This window comes from Parus major, chromosome 17, assembly GCF_001522545.3.
Source record: "Parus major isolate Abel chromosome 17, Parus_major1.1, whole genome shotgun sequence".
Classification (NCBI taxonomy): Eukaryota; Metazoa; Chordata; class Aves; order Passeriformes; family Paridae; genus Parus; species Parus major.
In genome coordinates this window covers 5,460,575-5,477,490 of record NC_031785.1, presented here as the reverse complement: position 1 = coordinate 5,477,490, position 16,916 = coordinate 5,460,575, and the positions used below count along the sequence as shown (strand labels likewise).

The window sequence follows — 16,916 nt, the reverse complement described above, 5'->3', positions numbered from 1 at the left end:
GCCGCCGCATCCCCGAGCCGGGAGCGTTCCGATTGGCGCGGCGGCGGGAGGTTCTCCGCTCTGATTGGCTGGAATGGGAGCGGGGGCGGAGTCGCCGCTTTGTCCCGCCCCCACGCGGGGTGGGCTGCGGCGCGGGGGAAGGAGACGCTGCCCTTCCGCGGCCATGGCGCGCGGCGCGGGGAGAGGGCGCCGAGCGGGGCCGCGCGCCCCCCCCGCTGCGGTGAGTGGTGCCGCCCGCGCCCGCTCGCGGCGGCCGGGCCGCACCATCGTTAGGGGGGAGTAAAGCAGAGGGGAGCGCCGAGCCGGGGACCCCCGGCTGAAGCCGGTCATGGGGGTGGGAGGCGCGGAGGGTGCGGGATCTCCGGCTGCGGGGCCGGCGGGGATGGCCCCGGGGTGAATGAATGCAGGGGCCCGGGGATGCAGCCGGGGTGCGAGGCACCCCAGGGCGCAGGGGGGGATGCTCAGGGATGCGGGGGTGCGGGAGGATGCTGCGGGGGGAGCGGGAGCCCTTTCTGCTGGGCCCAGCCTGCTGCAGTGCAGGTGCGGGGGTCCCGCGGGACGCTCCCCGCCGGGCCGGTGGGTTGAACCCCCGGTGCTGGGTGCCCACGGCAGGCAGGGCTGGGGGAGATATCCGGACAGAGGGGCTGCCTTGGGACCTCGGTGCTTGTACTCCTTATCCCGGTATGGTAACCCCAGGCTGCTTTCTGTGCCGAAAATTCCTTGCACTTGGCTCTTCTCATCCCTGCTGTGACCAGGACGTTGTGTTTAACCTTGTGGGGAGAGCCCATGTCCGGTGTCCGGTCCCTGCGGGCTCCCACTGCCCGGAGAACATTCCATAAGGTGCTGAGGGCAGTGGGTGCGGGGTGGGTGTCGGGCGGGGACACTTTGTCGCTTTGTCACCCGCATTGATGTGTTCTGTGGTCACAGCTCAGTGCCTGCTGTCGCTCTGTCCTTGACAGAGCCGCTCACTCCTCCTGCCCAGCCCCGCTGTAACCTCCTGGGCAAAACCCCTTTTGGTTGGTGGCTCTTGAGCAGGGCTGTGATGCACAGAAAACTGTGTGAAAGCAGGTTTTTGGCAATGAAAATGTGTGTATGGTTATTTGGGATAATTGGGACATTTTTTTAATACGGGGACTGCAAACAAAATCCCTCCAGCAATGTGCAGCCAGGTCTGGTACACGTAGAAATCTCAGGGAGCTGTCAAATCCCAGGGTGCTGCTACTGTACAGCAGTTTGGGAATCTGTCCCTGTGGTTGGTAGGACAAGCAAAGGAATTGCTGCTGCTGGTAAGAAGATATTTTAGATTTGCTGCTTCAAGTGACCTGGTGTGTGTTCATTTTGAAGTGCAGTGCAGGGAGGAGCAGGACATGCTCTCCCCTCACCTGATTTTCCCTCTCTTCCCGCAGGAGAAGGATTGTTGGATGAAGGCCAACTCCAGGACTCTGAGCCAGATGTCAGACAAAAGTTGGATTCTTTTGTGAGCAGCTCACACAGCATCCACAAGTGCCCTTCCCCGTGGTGGCTCCTCAAGGTGCCCAGATCCTCGTGCAGACATGGCATTTAGGAGGACAGAGGGAATGTCCATCATGCAGGCCTTGGCAATGACCGTGGCAGAGATCCCCGTGTTCGTTTACACGACATTTGGGCAGGTACAAGGAGAGGGAAAGGTTTTCCTGTCGTATTTCTTGGGCTGGCTCTGTGGGGTTGTCTGTGTCAGATGGAGGCACAGTGGGTGGTGATGGGGGGCCTGGGCAGTTTGAGAGATTGGAGGAGTTACAGGGGGAGTTTGGGGTGGTAGAAGAGAGTTGTTCTGAGTGGGTTTGGAGAGGAGAGAAAAGCGCTTCCCACATCCCTCCCTGGAAGAACACCCAGGTTCAATCTTTCTCTTCATCAAAGGTGCTAAAAAAAGACTTGTCTTTTAAAGAAGAGTAATATGTTCCCCACTTGTAGTGATGCAGCACTTGGAGCAGTAAAGCTCAGCTTCACAGCAGGGTTTCAGAGCTGAATTTGGGTAACCTGGATTGCATCTGTCCCAGGCTGTGTGCAGATTTTGCAGTGTGTTTTGGCAGTGAGTGGAGACCAAGTTCTCCAGGTCCTGTCAAAATGATGCTCCACAGTCTCTTTGCTGCTATGTCTCAGTTGTGTAGCAGGGGGTATGTTTTATGGGTGGGAGGGTAAAGCCAGGGTGTTTCATGTTTAACACTGTTTTTAATTAGTTTTTCTTATTTAAAGGGCAGTGGAATTGGTTTTTCATTGTTGCTCTTCCATTTCTTTTGTGTTTAAAGTCTGTGTTCTCTCAGCTGCGGCTCTCTCCAGGCCTGCGCAAGGTGCTGTTTGCCACAGCTCTGGGGACGGTGGCCTTGGCTCTCGCAGCTCATCAGCTGAAGCGACGGCGCCGCCGAAAGAAGCAAATTGCTCCGGACAAGTGTGGCTTTAAGCCAGGAGGGATCACAGTGCCCATCCTGCCAACCAGGAGGGTCTCCTCCGTGAAGAAAGGTTTGCCTTGCAAAAAGGGAAACATCCCCAGAGAGGTTGTACAGGGAGCGATGGGAAGGTGTGGGGAGAGGAAAGCAAAGCCATTTGTGTAGTGCTCCGATGTGGAATGAAGTGGGAATTCTGTAGCACTGTGCCATGAGCATGGGGTTTGGGGAGCAAAGGGAGAGAGGCTCTGAGCTCACAGTCCTTGGGAACAAAAGGTGTCCTGATGTTTTCCCTGAGGTTTGCAGTTCCCATCCCCTCTGTAGGCAGCCTGTGGACCATTACTGGGCTGCCCCAATAATAACGACCTGGGCACGCAGTGACCTGGTTCTGCATTGATCTCGTGATGTCAGTGCTCAGCTGAAGGGAGAGGACGGTGGCCTGAGCCAGGCTGGGCAGTTGGGAGTGTCCATCCAGCTCTGTGGTGACTCCCAGACCTTGGGCAGCTTCCTCACATGCTTGTACTGATTTTAGGGGTAAGACTGACCCAAACCCTCAGCACAGCACTTTAGGGATTAAGCATTTGTTTGGTGAAACATGAAAATCAAGGCAGCAGTGTCTGTATTCTGCCTGTTCTGAGGGAAGGTGAAGGAGTTTTTGCTTGATTTTTTCCACTTGCCTCTTGCTTTCCGTAAGCAGTGAATACATTCCTCAGCCTCAGATCCCCACTGACACCAGTCTCAGAGCAAAGCAGAGCAGACAGGAGATGCGTGGCTTATTTCTAGGTATTGGATACTGCTTTGCCCACTCATAGTTACACTGGAAAAGGTCATGTTCCCCTCCCTGCTGCAGTCACCTGAGCCTAAAATCCTGTTTTTGTGTGACCTTCCCAACTGCAGGATACTCCAGCAGGAGAGTCCAGAGCCCTGGCAGCAAGAGCAATGACACTCTCAGCGGGATTTCCTCCATTGAGCCCAGCAAACATTCCAGTTCCTCCCACAGCCTCGCCTCGGTAAGGACCTTGTTAGCAGGGCTGGGAGATGTCAGTGCATGTACCTGTCACGAGATCACCAAGTCCTTGGGCTTGTGCTGGCCCATGGAGCAGAACAGGTTGCAGTATAATTGTAGGGTGGGTTCTGATGTTAACCTTGCACTGAGTGTCTGGAGTTCCCTGTGAGCAGCAATGTTTTGTGGCCAGGAGCTCCAGGGTTCCTTGGCCAGTTCTTTGGCCAAGGAGGAGTTGCAGGAGGGATTTCCCTGTGGGATATGGCCATGGTTCCTTGGAATTCTCTGTGACCCCCTCAAGGAATTAGGCTGGGTTGTTTCTGGGTCTCAAAGCAATGGGGAGCTTGTTTGCTTCCCTCTCTGGTGGGGGTTTTGGTGGCCCAGCAGCCCCTCCCTTCTGTGCTGGGGCTGCTCACAGCTTGCTTTGTTCTTAAAACCAAATTAACTACCAAAATCTGATAGCTCTGTTCAGGAAACATCAGGGTGAGAACACAGCCTAGTCATTCTACCTCCTCCAAAGCCAAAAAAGCAGCCTGTGAGTACAGGTAATTCAGGCTTAACCAGGCAGGAGAAGCCATCGGTGCTTATATCCACCTTTTGTGAGACCAAAACTGGAAGCATTTGTGTCTTCAAGACCTGTTTCACATCCCCACTGCTCGGAGCTAACGATTTGTTGGAGCAGGGGGGACACAGATGAACCTCTGTGAGTTGCTGCAAAGCCTTCCCTCATCATCTCCTGAGCTCAGCGGCTGCTTGGCAATGCAGGGGCAAGGAGAGGGAAAAATCACCCCTTTGAAAGGAGCTGTTGGGTGCCAGCACTCCTCAGCACATGCTGGTGTTGCTGTTTTTAGTACAGCTGAAGCACCAGGAGATGCCAAAAGCGTGCTGGCCGAGGTGTGTCTCCAGCAGGCGGCAGTGCTGGCACGGCGCTGGGCAGGCACAGCCTTCCCTGGGGAGCTGGGCTGTGATGGGATGTGTCCCTGAGCACCGGGCTGTGTCCAGCTCTGGCCTCTTTCCCCTCCACAGGGATTCATATCCGTGTAATTCCCCCGTGGCTTCTCAATTCACACAGATGCTGTCCGGGTTTTGTATCACTGGAGTTATATTTCTCTTTAAATAAATAGCAATCCATAAATACCTTTTTCTGCTGCTGGTGCCTGAGTGGGGATATCCCCATGGAGAGGCATCTGTTTCTGTACAGATGACCTGACCCTGTACTTCGAGTTTTTATATTACTTGGTGGAAGAACAGCTCATCCTTTGCACAGATGCAGGTTTTGCCTGCTCTCATTTGCTTCCTGGGCTCCTCTTTGCCATCCAGTAAGTAAATTTGCAGCAGTGAACTGATGATTTGCAGTTTGGGATCTCAAGGTGATTTATTAACACTCCACAGAGATTGATCAATGGAGGCAGGACAGGAATTCTTCTGTCAGCTGATTATTGTAGCCTTTTTTTAGTACCAGGCACATGTTTGGACATCCTTCTGTAAGCCACAGGAAAACACTGCTCACTGATAGTGTTGAATCCAGCACTTTGTTGGGTTGGACTTCAGAAGACATCGATGCCCTGGTGTGAAACTGGACAAAGCTGAACTGACACTGGTGTGTGGATTGTCAGCCCTCCCAGGAGAAGGTCTGGTTACAAAAGAGAAGAGTGAGGATTCCCCTTTCCCTCTGAGGAATCCTCAGCTGTATTTTTTCTGGGAAACTGTTTCTTTTGTTTGGACTGTGCTTGTTCCTTGTCACCTCCAGCGTTTTTTTTGTACAGGCAGCTGGGGCTGACATGAGCTTTCCATCAAAATCCTGATGCCTTTGTAGCGATTGCTTTGGAGCTTTCCTGGGCTGTTTCCTCTATCAATGCCCTCCACAAGGGCAAACATGGGGAAGGCTGATGGTGTTTGTTTGATCTTATCATCTCTAACCTTAAGAGAATTCAAAAGGCATGTGCTGCCCTCTGCTCCCTTCCTGCAGATGGTAGCAGTCAACTCCTCAAGTCCAGTACCCCCAGGGATGTGGGAGGCCCAGGCAATGGGAGATGCTGGAGCCATTGGTGATTCCAGTGCAGAAAGCCTCTATGTTCAAGGTAAGCAGGCACAAGGGTAACATTGCTCTGGAGGGATTGTTTATCACTGTGAGAGCAAGAAGGGGGTGAGAATTGACACAGAGCATCAGTAGGTCAATGCAGAACTCTAACAAAAGTTCCCTTCCATTCTCAGCTGAAGCTCAAATAAAAATCCCATCTTCTTTAAAAAAAAAATCAAACCTTTTTTGCAGGGGAATAATTTACTTCCAAATTACTGTTCTTGAGCAGCAGGCTCATCATGTGCAGAGAACAGTGTTTTGGCAGTAACATGGATGATGTTCTCCTTCTAATCCAGAATAAAACGTATTTAAACAGGAAAGAAATAGAATATGTTTATTCTTTCTGTTAGGGAGGGATTTCCCTCTTAGCTGGATTGTCTGAGTGAGCAAAGACTCATCCTGTATCTCTTTGTTCCTGAGTGCCCCGGGACTCTCACAGCAAGTATTTGGTTTGGTTTCCAGGCATGGAGCTGTTTGAGGAGGCCCTGCAGAAATGGGAACAGGCACTGAGCATCAGGCAGAGGGACAGTGCTTGTACCAGCACCCCTGTGCCCTGGGACAGCAGGAAACAACAAGAGAGCGTGTCTGAGAACATTTCAGAGGTAGGTCCCCACATGCTGAGAGGCCAGCCTGGGTGCTGGAAGCAGTAAACAGTGGGAGGTTAAAAGGAGAGCAAATTAAGTGCAGAGTCAAGCCAGACTCTGTTTAAGAGCTGTCTGTATCTACAGCTTCTTTATGCAATGGGAGTGGGTGTTTCTAATTTCTTTCTCTTCTTAATACGTCTCGCCCCCTCATTCCCCAGCGTTTCCATCCACCTCCCAGCCTTGTTGTCACTCACTGTCACACGTGTCCTCCCGTGGCACAGCCTGTGGTGAGAAAAGGCTGTGATGAATACAGCACTGCTTTGGCTGGCAGTGTTGTCTCTGTAACTTTTAATGCATTTAAAATGGAGATCTTGGTGGTCACTGCCACTTCTGGGAGCTGGGTGGAGAGCAGAGCCCAGCTCTGTGTGTGTGGAAGAGGAAAGCAGTAGGAGCTGAGTATGATCCCTGCAGGGAGATGTGTACCTCACTCGGCCTCTGCAGCTACAGAAACAAGGACTTTTGGACAGCCCCTTGCTGTCTGGGACTTGAGGAATATGCAGCTTATACACAATACCTGTGTTAAAGGAGATCTAAGCTAGAATGGCTCAGTGACAGCCACAAAGCTGAAAAACCCTGCTATAACTCAGGACTGTGAAAGGAGCTGAACTCCCAACTCTCCAGGAGTTCTCAGTGGAAAAAAAGTGTTCCCAGCCTTTTGTAAACAGAGTCTGGTGTAGTAAGCATGTGGGACATTTGTCTTTTGTGCTGGATAATATTTATCCAAGTCAAATCTGGATTCTGTTGTTTTTGGCTCTCCTTGAAGGGCCCTGTAGTGTTTCTAAAACTGCCTTAAAACTAGTTGATTCATTATGAAAATAGATTTTGTGCTTCTTGCTAATGCTTCTGTCTTCTGTGTGAGATACTCATGCAAACATAGGGACATGAAGGCAAGATGCTGTTTAAGTCTTATTTTCCCCATACCTTTTTTTTTTCTCCATCCTCCTGTGTTGCTTACAGCAAGCTTTGATTATGCCCAGCACCTTAATCTAAATATTCTGTTTTCCAGTTCTGGATATCCTGTTATATTCAACACAAGTTTCCTGATGTGATTTCTCCTGGAAGCTAGGCTAAAGTCAAAAGGCAGGAGATTTAAGTGGTGTAGAACTTATTAAAATACCTGTTTTTCTGGGTAGCAGGTTAAAGTTCTTTAGTTATTTCTTCCTTTTTTAACAGGAAAACAAAATAGTGAAGCTCAAAAGCCAGAGGGTTTGAGTAGGCTCTGTAGAAGCTTTCCTCCCTGTGCATTATTAGCTGCATTGTAGGATTAATGACTCCTCTCTCTTTTTATTTTTAATCATTTAATCTGCAGACTGCAAATCCCATTTTTACTGAAAATTTCCTCCTGTATTTGTGCTGTCCAATCTGTCTGTGCCCAGCTGGCTAACTAAGGGTGACATTTATGTGTGTTCCAGGAGGAGTCCCAGAAAAGGGAGTTTGCTGAGAAGCTGGAGTCCCTCTTGCACCGAGCCTACCACCTCCAGGAAGAGTTTGGCTCCTCGCTCCCGTCAGACAGCGTGCTGCTCGATTTGGGTAAGGCACCCGCCTGCAGTAAAATGCCAATTTCCTGTCTGGTTTTATGTCTTTTCTGTAAGCCAGGTAAAGGAGGAGTGACAAAGTGAGAGTGGAAGAGAGCACAGGAGCTAAGAGAAATGGTGGTCCATGAACTCAAACACATGTGGCTTCTTTCTCTCCTCCAGAGAAGACTTTGATGCTTCCGTTGGCGGATGGATCATTGCGGCTGCGGACGGATGATGAAGACAGCTCAGCTTCAGAGGATTCCTTCTTCTCTGCAGCAGAGGTGACTGAAGTGTCAGGGAATGCACAAAGGCAGCAGAGCCAAACAGATCTTGGGAGAGGAAGATGATCAAACACAGAGCAACAACCCCAGGCTGGGAGGTTCATGATGGATGTTAGGAAAAGATTTTACTGAGGGGGATGGTGCAGGTTTTTCCAAGAAGCACTTCCATGTCATCTTCTTATCTACTATAGAAAACTGCCATAACAGCTAGGAAAGTGCTGTTCTCCAATGTAAGATGGCTTGGTCATGTAAATTTTATAGGATATTGAGCAGTGTCAGAGCTGAGACAGCTTTGGTGAAAAAAGGAATATTTTTGTGTGAAACAATTGTCAATGACAAACTTTGCTAGCTGAAGATTCTCTGAAGAAGGCTCACTTTGCTTGTGTGCAGTCACTTGTGTATTTGCAAATATTTAATGAGCTCATTCTGTTCTTTCCATGTCTCTTGTTACCTCTACAGCTCTTTGACTCCCTCCCCTTTGAGGAAATGCCATTCCACCTCTCCAGGCCAGTGGCAGCATATGAAGAAGCTCTGCAGTTGGTGAAAGAAGGGAAGGTCGCGTGCCGGACGCTGAGGTGAAGAGCCAGCTGGAGCTGTGGGACCTTGTGTCCCCTGGAGTGCTGTGAACATATCATCTGCCTTTCAGCAGCCCCATAACCACAATAACCATCTGGGGTCATAAAATCACATTATCCTTCCTGTTGGTTTGGCCTTCCCAGGGAATTAACTCCAGATTTTAGGGACTTGCATGTTAAGAAAGAGTAATTGTCGCACGAAATTAGTGATAGAGAGTGTGACTGTTCTGGGAGGCTGGCATAGTCCTGTACCAGCTTGGCAGAGGTGCTCTGTTCCCCCAGGGAGCTGGATAAAGGGAATGTTCCTTTCTGTTCCTTTCTCCTATGCACAGACGGGGAATTTAGTTTTTTGTTTTTAGGGGACCATAGTTGTATGAAGACCAATATCAGAACCAGAATTTACACAATTCTTCCCCTTTCCTTCTAGGACAGAGCTCCTTGGCTGCTACAGTGACCAGGATTTCCTGGCAAAGCTGCATTGTGTCAGGCAGGCATTCCAGGTGAGAATGGCTTCCCAGACTTCCATGGCACATGGTTGCCAGCAGCATGTTCCTGGAGAGCGCAGTTTTGTTTCCTAGGTTCCAGCTTATTAAAGGTTAATGACACTGGTGTGTGCAGCATTGCACTGCTTCATGTCCTGCCCTTTTTTATTTTTTTCCAACTCAGAATTTGAGGGTGTGTAGGTGCTCATGAGACATGAGACAGACACATGAGACATCTGTGTTCCCTCTGCAGGAGCTGCTGGAGGATGAAAGCAATCAGCTGTTTTTTGGGGAGGTTGGGAAGCAGATGGTGATAGGACTGATGACAAAAGCTGAAAAGGTAGGAAGATTGTGTAACAACTAAACTGTGTCTTGAGCACAGGGATACTTGTTCCCCCATCCCAACACAGAGTTTGTCCAGGATGTTGGAAGCAGAAAACTTCATCAGCATGCTGGTGACTACTGTGATGTTGATGTCAGCTCAAATCCGAGTAGTCAAACTTCTGTTTTGTTTCTCTGCTCTCCCAGAATCCCAAAGCCTTCCTGGAAAGCTACGAGGAGATGCTGCGTTATGCCTTGAAGCAAGAGACCTGGCCGACCACTCAGCAGGAGCTCGAGGGAAGAGGGGTTGGTAAAGACATTGTCTTTACAGAGTTGCAGTGGAGTTGGGAGACAATCCTTGCCCAGAGATGTTGTGGAATTCCCATCCCTGGAAGTGCTCAAGGCCAGGCTGGATGGGGCTTGAAGCAACCTGGTTTAGTGAAAGGTGTCCCTGCCCATGGCAGGGGATGGAACTGGATGGTTTTAAAGTCCCTTACAAGCTAAACCACTGTGATTGTATTATAATGCATATGTAGAAATGGCCCAGGAGTGAAAGACCTGCTGTTGAAATGCAATTACATTGACTTCAGCTTGTTAGATCTTCTTGCTTCAAGCCAAAAGAACCTGTGTCTTTTTAAAACCTGTTCCCTTTACAGACTCTTCTGCTCCCTGACAGGTGGTGTGCATGAGCTTCTTTGATATTGTGCTGGACTTCATCCTCATGGATGCTTTTGAGGATCTAGAGAACCCTCCCTCCTCCGTGCTGGCTGTGCTGCGTAACCGCTGGCTGTCCGACAGCTTCAAGGAGACGGTGCGTGAGACGGAGTGCTGGTGTGAGTGTGAGATCAGTGCCAAGGCCAGAAAAGAGCATAACCTCATCTTTCCTGGCTGAGCTGAATTCTCTTTTTATAAATGCCATGCTTTCCTGAAGCTCTAAACAACAGTCTTCTTGTGCATGGAAATTGTTTACAGGAAAGCTTTCTTTATTTTGAAAGCATCTGGTTGGCAACCAGACTTATGGCTCTAGGGGCCTTTATCAATGATGCCATGGAGATGTTAAAAGATGACAGCACCTATTTTTATGAATGAGAATAAAAGTGCCAAAATATAGGGAAAAATATGTGGGTTTTAGCATGTGGCCATTGATTCTGGCAGTACCTCAGCAGACACTGAAGCTCAAATTGGAAAGCTTTCCTTTAGTCCTGCCCCCAGCTGTATTTTAAAGACTGATTAGTTTGATAGACTGAGAGTAAAATGGCACTTTGTAACAGCTGTCTGCTTGCAGGGGATCCTGGGCTGTTGGGCAGCTATGTCAGATCATATTAACAATCTTCAAAAACCCTTTGGCTTCTCTGGAATGGATCTGAAGTGGCTAAATCTGCTTCCAGTTTGCTTCAATTTTGTCAATTTAGAGTTAGCACCAAAGGGTGATTGTTTTGATGTTTTGATGACAATGTGTTGGTAAACTTTGGGTTTTTAAAAATAATCCCAGTAACTAATGGGCTCTCTGTGTTAATTGTAGGCTCTAGCAACTGCTTGTTGGTCAGTTCTGAAAGCAAAAAGGAGGCTTCTGATGGTAAGCAAAATTAATCAAAAGTGAAATAATCTAATGTATTCGAGGCTGGAAAGAGAACACATAGATCTTGACAAAGTGTGTAATCTTAAGTGGTAGAAGACTGAACCCAGTCATGTTCTTTGTGATGCTTTAGAGCCCTGTGTTTCTGCTGCTCCAGTGCTATGCCATCAGTATTTTACTGAATCAGTCTGAGTTTATTCTCCCTTTTTCTTCATGTGAGGGAATCAAATGACCGTGTTGCCTGTCTGGTATTCCCTCTCCCTGCTCACAATACTGTAGGAATGGCCACAGACCCCAAGCAGCAAGGGACTGCTCCTGAATTGTACTTTCCTTGCTGGCAGCAAAATGAATGGTCCAGGCATTGCTCTGCTCCCCAGGGGTGATGCTAATTAGCCATTACTTGATGAGTTTCACTTAAATCTGTGACTTCCTAAAGTATCACAGCAGATGAGTTTATGGAGGAGAGGAACAGGAAGCCACAACTTCACAAACCTGGTTCTGCCACAGGTTCTGTGGCCTCTGGCAAGTTTTCAGCTCAATCCCACTGCCAGCTGGTACGACAGTGTTTGGCTCCTGAGATGGCACAGAGAGAAACGAGAGCACTGGAAGCTCTACTGGTGCTGTCATGCAGTAGCTCTGCCTTGGATATTTGTATGTCCTTTCCTGGCTTGGTCAGCAAATTATAAATAGAGGCTATAAAGGCTGGCTGGTGATTGCTTTTCATTTTCTTCTGTTCATTTCCCTCTTGAAATAGCAGTTTAGAAACATTAAGATAAAAAGCTGTAGTCATCCTTCAAGGGACCTGAGAGATAAATGTAGTTTTGCAGGAAGAGATGTTCCAAATAGCTCTTAACTAAAGTTACTGAAGCTTTCTGGCAGGGAAGTTGGTGGTTGATATGGTATAAGCTGCTAATTCTGTCTGAGAATGAAGACCAACTAATTCTGTCCTTCCCTGTGACAGGTACCAGATGGCTTTATCTCTCATTTCTACTCCGTATCGGAGCATGTCAGTCCTGTTCTAGCCTTTGGTTTTCTGGGGCCCAAGCAGCAGCTATCTGAAGTCTGCAGTTTCTTCAAGGTAAGGTGGCTTTTCTGTACCTCATCTGTGTGGGACTCCCATCTGCTGGCGTCAAGCTGCTGATGTGTGCCCTTGGTGGCTGGTACTGGCAGGTGAAGGAGGTCTGACTGTAAACTTTCCTTTTCTTGCAGCACCAGATCGTGCAGTATCTGAAGGACATGTTTGACTTCGACAACGTGAGGTACACGACAGTGCAGTTGCTGGCAGAGGACATTTTGCAGCTGTCGCGGCGGCGCAGCGAGATCCTCTTAGGATATCTGGGCACCGAGACTTCCCCGGAGATGAATGGCATGCTTCCTGGGGAAACCGAGCCGCTGAAGGAGGAGCTCATCTGATGGCAGCTGAGGAAAACACTTTTGTACAAGGACCTTTTCCTCCCAGAGATGGATAAACTACCTGCAAAGTGCAGCAGTGGCAGCAAGACTGTGAACACACAGCAATCTGGTGGGACCTTCTGCTTTTTGTAGCCAGTAGTGTTTGCTGGGATGGATCCAGGACCACTTGCCAACTTATGGTTTGAATTTCTTCTTTGTTCCACCTTCCTGTCATTATTATTACTTTCAATGTTTCATATATACATTGTGTCCTGAGCTGCCCAGGCCCAGATTTTTGCCCAATTCTGTTGAATAGGGCAATGTATGTACCTGTTTTGCCTTTGTGTTTTCTGGGAGATTAATCTCTGATGTTTACGATTGTATGTGGGAACAGGAATATTGTTGGTAAATTCTCCACTTGACCATTAGCTTCTCAAGGAGGCTTTGCTTGCTTTGGGATTTTTATTACTGTTCTTCTCTGCTGTATTCCTACAGCCATTAATTACTGCTGATTTTTACCCTAAGTGTGGTAACATATGCAATGTGACTAGCAAAGATTTCTTTCCCAGGGAGGAAGAAATAGTTCTGTAAAGCACTGAAGTAAGAAGCAGACTTCTGTAAGCAGTCTGAAGCTCTAGGGAAATTGGTCTGTTCCCTTGGTATTGCTGCTCTTTGCAGACCAGATGACGAGCGCTGTGTGCTGGTCATCCTTGTTTAGGAGGTTGCTGAGGTCTATGTGTGCCCCTAAGGCAGGTTAGTGTCAGGAGGTGGGGATTTGCATCCTGCCTGTGCTTGCACGAAGTCTTTGACATCCATCAAAGTGCCTTGCTGGATTTCAGAATGAGCCAGCAGCAGCTTTTGCTGGGTAGGAGGTGTGGGGAGTGTACAAGCAGGGGGAAAGGGTAATAATGTGGTGCCTATTGCTGTTGTGCAAAGGGTAGTGAGAGGTGCAGATGTTGGATGTGAGGTTATGTGAACAGTTGGAGAGCTGGGATTAAGGTTCTATAGAGGAAATGACTCTTTACAGTCTGTCAGTTCTAAGAAACACAGCATAATTTTGGGTAATGATCAAATGTGTGTGTGTGTGTATGGTAGTGCTTCTGAAATGCTGTGATCCTGGCTGCCCAGCCAGCACCTGGAATCTGGCTGCTTTGGGATGTGAGCTGAGTTGCATACTCATGTAGGACAGCAGCAGTGGAGTGTGCTGGACTTAGTGAATCATAAAAATCACAGAATAATAGAATATGCTGAGTTGAAAGGGACACATAAGGGTTGAGGACATAAGAGGTTGTATCTCTGTACAGGACACCCCAACATTCCCACCATGTGCTGAGGGAGTTGTCCAAACATCTTGAACTCTTTCAGGCTTGGTGCTGTGACCGCTTCCCTGGGGAGCCTGTTCAATGCCCAACCACCCTCTGGGTAGAAAACCTTTTCCTGATATCCAGCCTAACCTCTCTGACTCAGCTTCATTGGTTTGAGGCAGTCTTGGCTTTTGTGTGAGGTTTGCAATGATTTGCTGAGTCCTCCATGAGTACAATGCCACAAATAAAAGTAGAGATCCAGCCTGTGCCTTCTTCTGTTTCAGTCCACATATAAGTCCAAGTCCAACCCTCGGAATGAGGAGGTCTTCAGGACTTCCACAAAAACATCAGCCTCACTGTTTTTGTTCCTGACTGATTTGTTACCCCTTGTGCCTGTTCTGGGTGAAAGACACAAGGCTTACCCGGATGTATTTTTGCAAGTGGAAAAAATATGTAAGAATCTGGAATTTCCATATGAGTGGAAAGTCAGTGCGTGGGCTTGGAGAATACAAATGCTTTCTTCCTCTTCAGATATCTAATGTGGATTCTGCCGGTAAAAGCAGGAAGGAAGTAAACAGAGAAAAAAAGTAAACAGGATGTAAAAGGAGCAGATAAATGTGCTGTGCCATGTGTTTTAGGGACACCCTCCTTGAGCAGGGAGGTGGGACCAGATGACCCACTGTGGTTCCTTCCAACCTGACCCATTCTGTGGTTCTGTGATTCCTTGAAATGCTCCTGAGATGTTTGCAGAAGGCTGCCTGTAGAGCACAGTAACATCTGGTGCTCTGTAAGCACATCAGACTGATGTGGCTTATCCTGGAAACTAGATTAATGCAATAAACAGGACAATGCTGAGGCAGAAATTAGGAGCAGCTGCCCCAAGTGAGGCTGCGTGGAATAAACTGTTATGAGAAGGATTTAAGAGACAGCAGTTAAAACTAGGAAAAGTCTCTGAGGTGTCTTGCTCCTGGCAGTGTGCAGGAAGAGAAGAAATGGAGGATGCATTAGCATGACACACCTGCTACATGTAAACTGTGATTTGAAAGTATAGTATATTCTGAAAGCAAGTTACTTTGCCAAAAAAAGAATGTTGATAGTGCTTTGTGCTCTTATATGGCTGGTTTAGAAGAAAGTCACTTCAGCAGCTTTTTGTACAGTGGTTAAAAAGATGCTAAAATGTGAAGATTAATATAATGAGAGGGGCTGTAATTCTGAACAATCAGTGCTGTTAAATTCTCATTTTTAGTGTTGTTTTATGTGTATTTATTTAATGTTTTGAGTGTCTTTGGCCTCAGTGCTTGGGCAGCTTGCCTGTTTTGTGTACAGACAAGAACACTGGCTGCTGACTTTGGGCTTTTGCATCCTTGCGTGAGAGGATACTGAAGCAGGGTCCCCCTGAAGCAAACACTAACTTGCACTGTGGCTTTTTAAGCTGAGAAACTGTAAATTCCTAATCAATGAAATGAAGAAATACTTTTATTACAGCTTGATGCTTTTCCTTAGTCCTTATTGCAAGTAGGTTACACAGCCCTCCCTGTGAAGGTAAAGAGGAATCTGCCTCGGGAACATCCGCAGCTTCTTGAAGGTCAAGTTCTCCGCCTTTTCCTACCAGCAGTGACTTGGTCCTGCACCAGCCAAGGATGTTTGCCGAGACAAACTGGTTTTATCTTTGCTGGGATGGATGTTAACAACTTCTCTACACCACCCCCTCACTTCATTGCTGCTTTTTGTCCCTCCCCAGTCCCAGTGTAGCTCGAGAGGAAAGGCAGAAAGGTGTCTAGAGCCTCTGAAGGGAACTTCAGGGATCAGTGCGTTCACAGGAGCTGTTCCTGTGGAAAAAGCTTTCCTTGGCCTGAGCAGTGGTGTCAGGGACTTGCTGTGTTTCAAGTCCTTTGGATGCAGCCCTCAGGCTGCTTCCACTGATCCCACCCAGCCCAAAATGTGACTCTTGTACCTGTATTGCAAGGTGGAGTTAAAGGGTATGATGGAACACCTGCCTGCCCTCTGGCTTCCTGAGATCCCTAGAAAATCCCTTCCCCAGCATATTGTGTTTAGCAACAGAAATTCTTTAGTATTAGTAACAGCTGTGTATTCGGGTAGAATCCCTTGAGATAAGACATTCACCTTTTTTAATGATGAACCCTTATTCTCAAGGGGTTAAATCATCCTGGGCTGACACTTGCAAGATTTTAACACTGATGGGGATTTAAGGTGGCTTAGCAGCTATGAAATAAAATCCCTCAATAATGTCTGATGCTTAAACAGAATTTAAAATATGCATGACTTTCATTTTTTATGTGGAGGTGGAAACAAGCTTCACCAGAGGTTAAAGTACATCCTTGGTACTTTAGTATGTATGTAGAGACTATGCCAAATGGCTCTAGGAGGGTCTTTATGATCTTTAAACACATTAATATAAAAATTATGAGGAAAAATCTGCCTTGTATCTACAAGATCAGCGTGGCTTTGAAAAGCATGACTTGTGGTGTCTCATACAGGGAGGTGGGAAAACAGCTAAATAAAATTTAGCTGTTTTTAAATAAAGACATTTATCCATCTTCAGTAGAACATTCCTCTGCCATTTCTGAAACTAATGAATGTAAACTTGTGCCTATTTTCTTTTTGATTTCCTAAAGGTGTAAAAATCTGTTCTTGTTTTGCTTCTATCTTTTTCTTTGCAGCTAATTTTTTTTTTTAATATCTTTAATCTTAGGATGTGGGCATTACAAGTACAATAAAATTTTCCTTCATGATTGTGGTTTTTGTTCCTAAATTTCCTAGTGAAACATGCTAGAAACTCAGTCTTTGGTTTCTGATTGAGGTGACAGTTGTGGTGACACTTCTGCTGCTGGTGACAGTATCAAACAAGACTTGCTGTTCCTAGGGCTGAAATGAGGAACTTGAAAGGTTTAAATGTAAAGTTAAAGGGTTTGATTGCATAGGGAGTCTTCCTGGGTCTACTGACAAGTCCACAGATGAAGTGGGATGTAAAGTAAACAAAGCAAGTCCTTGTACTTTGAGCTGTGGTTGGAAACTGTGGGGTTTCATTTTTCAGATTTTTCTGTGGTGGTTTGGCTCTGTTGGGGTGTGGTGTGAGCAGATTGTGATGAAGAGATAACAGAAATCCCAGTGAGGTGCAGAACCTCTGAAACATTGTCAAAGTTCCTGCAGCACTTAGCAGCTTCCCAAACTCTGTGAAACCCAGACTAAAGTCTGCGGGTTGGTATCAGAGCTGCCTATCTGCTGAGCAAGGCAAGAAAATCATCTTCTTGCTCTTCTGAAAAAAACTACAGTGGATTTAAATACTTTCATTTTCAAATG

At 47.5% G+C, this 16,916-nt stretch overlaps 1 protein-coding gene across 3 annotated transcripts; it reads left to right on the top strand.

The window, feature by feature from the left end:
- The first annotated feature begins 122 nt into the window (after nucleotides 1-122).
- MIGA2 (mitoguardin 2) lies at nucleotides 123-16,349 on the top strand. 3 transcript variants are annotated; one of them, XM_015645194.3, is made up of 16 exons: nucleotides 123-220; nucleotides 1,407-1,649; nucleotides 2,301-2,496; nucleotides 3,318-3,430; nucleotides 5,393-5,504; nucleotides 5,966-6,105; nucleotides 7,560-7,677; nucleotides 7,845-7,945; nucleotides 8,405-8,520; nucleotides 8,948-9,020; nucleotides 9,256-9,342; nucleotides 9,531-9,629; nucleotides 10,000-10,134; nucleotides 10,846-10,899; nucleotides 11,861-11,977; nucleotides 12,109-16,349. In XM_015645194.3, the coding sequence occupies exons 2-16, from the start codon at nucleotides 1,554-1,556 to the stop codon at nucleotides 12,310-12,312; spliced, it is 1,761 nt and encodes a 586-aa protein (XP_015500680.1). In that variant the 5' UTR covers nucleotides 123-220; nucleotides 1,407-1,553; the 3' UTR covers nucleotides 12,313-16,349. The 3 variants fall into 3 exon arrangements, with proteins under 3 accessions (XP_015500680.1, XP_015500678.1, XP_015500679.1); XM_015645192.3 differs by having other exon boundaries at nucleotides 2,286-2,496; XM_015645193.3 differs by lacking the exon at nucleotides 123-220 and adding an exon at nucleotides 594-840 and having other exon boundaries at nucleotides 2,286-2,496.
- Nucleotides 16,350-16,916: the final 567 nt, after the last annotated feature.

What these genes read in the sequence shown, in the direction of transcription:
- MIGA2 (XM_015645192.3), top strand. Translation starts at nt 1,554, where the DNA reads ATGGCATTTAGGAGGACAGAGGGAATGTCCATCATGCAGGCCTTGGCA. An exon ending in CCTTCTTCTCTGCAGCAGAG is followed by an intron (nt 7,946 to 8,404) that starts GTGACTGAAGTG and finishes TTACCTCTACAG; the next exon opens with CTCTTTGACTCCCTCCCCTT. An exon ending in AAGTCTGCAGTTTCTTCAAG is followed by an intron (nt 11,978 to 12,108) that starts GTAAGGTGGCTT and finishes CTTTTCTTGCAG; the next exon opens with CACCAGATCGTGCAGTATCT.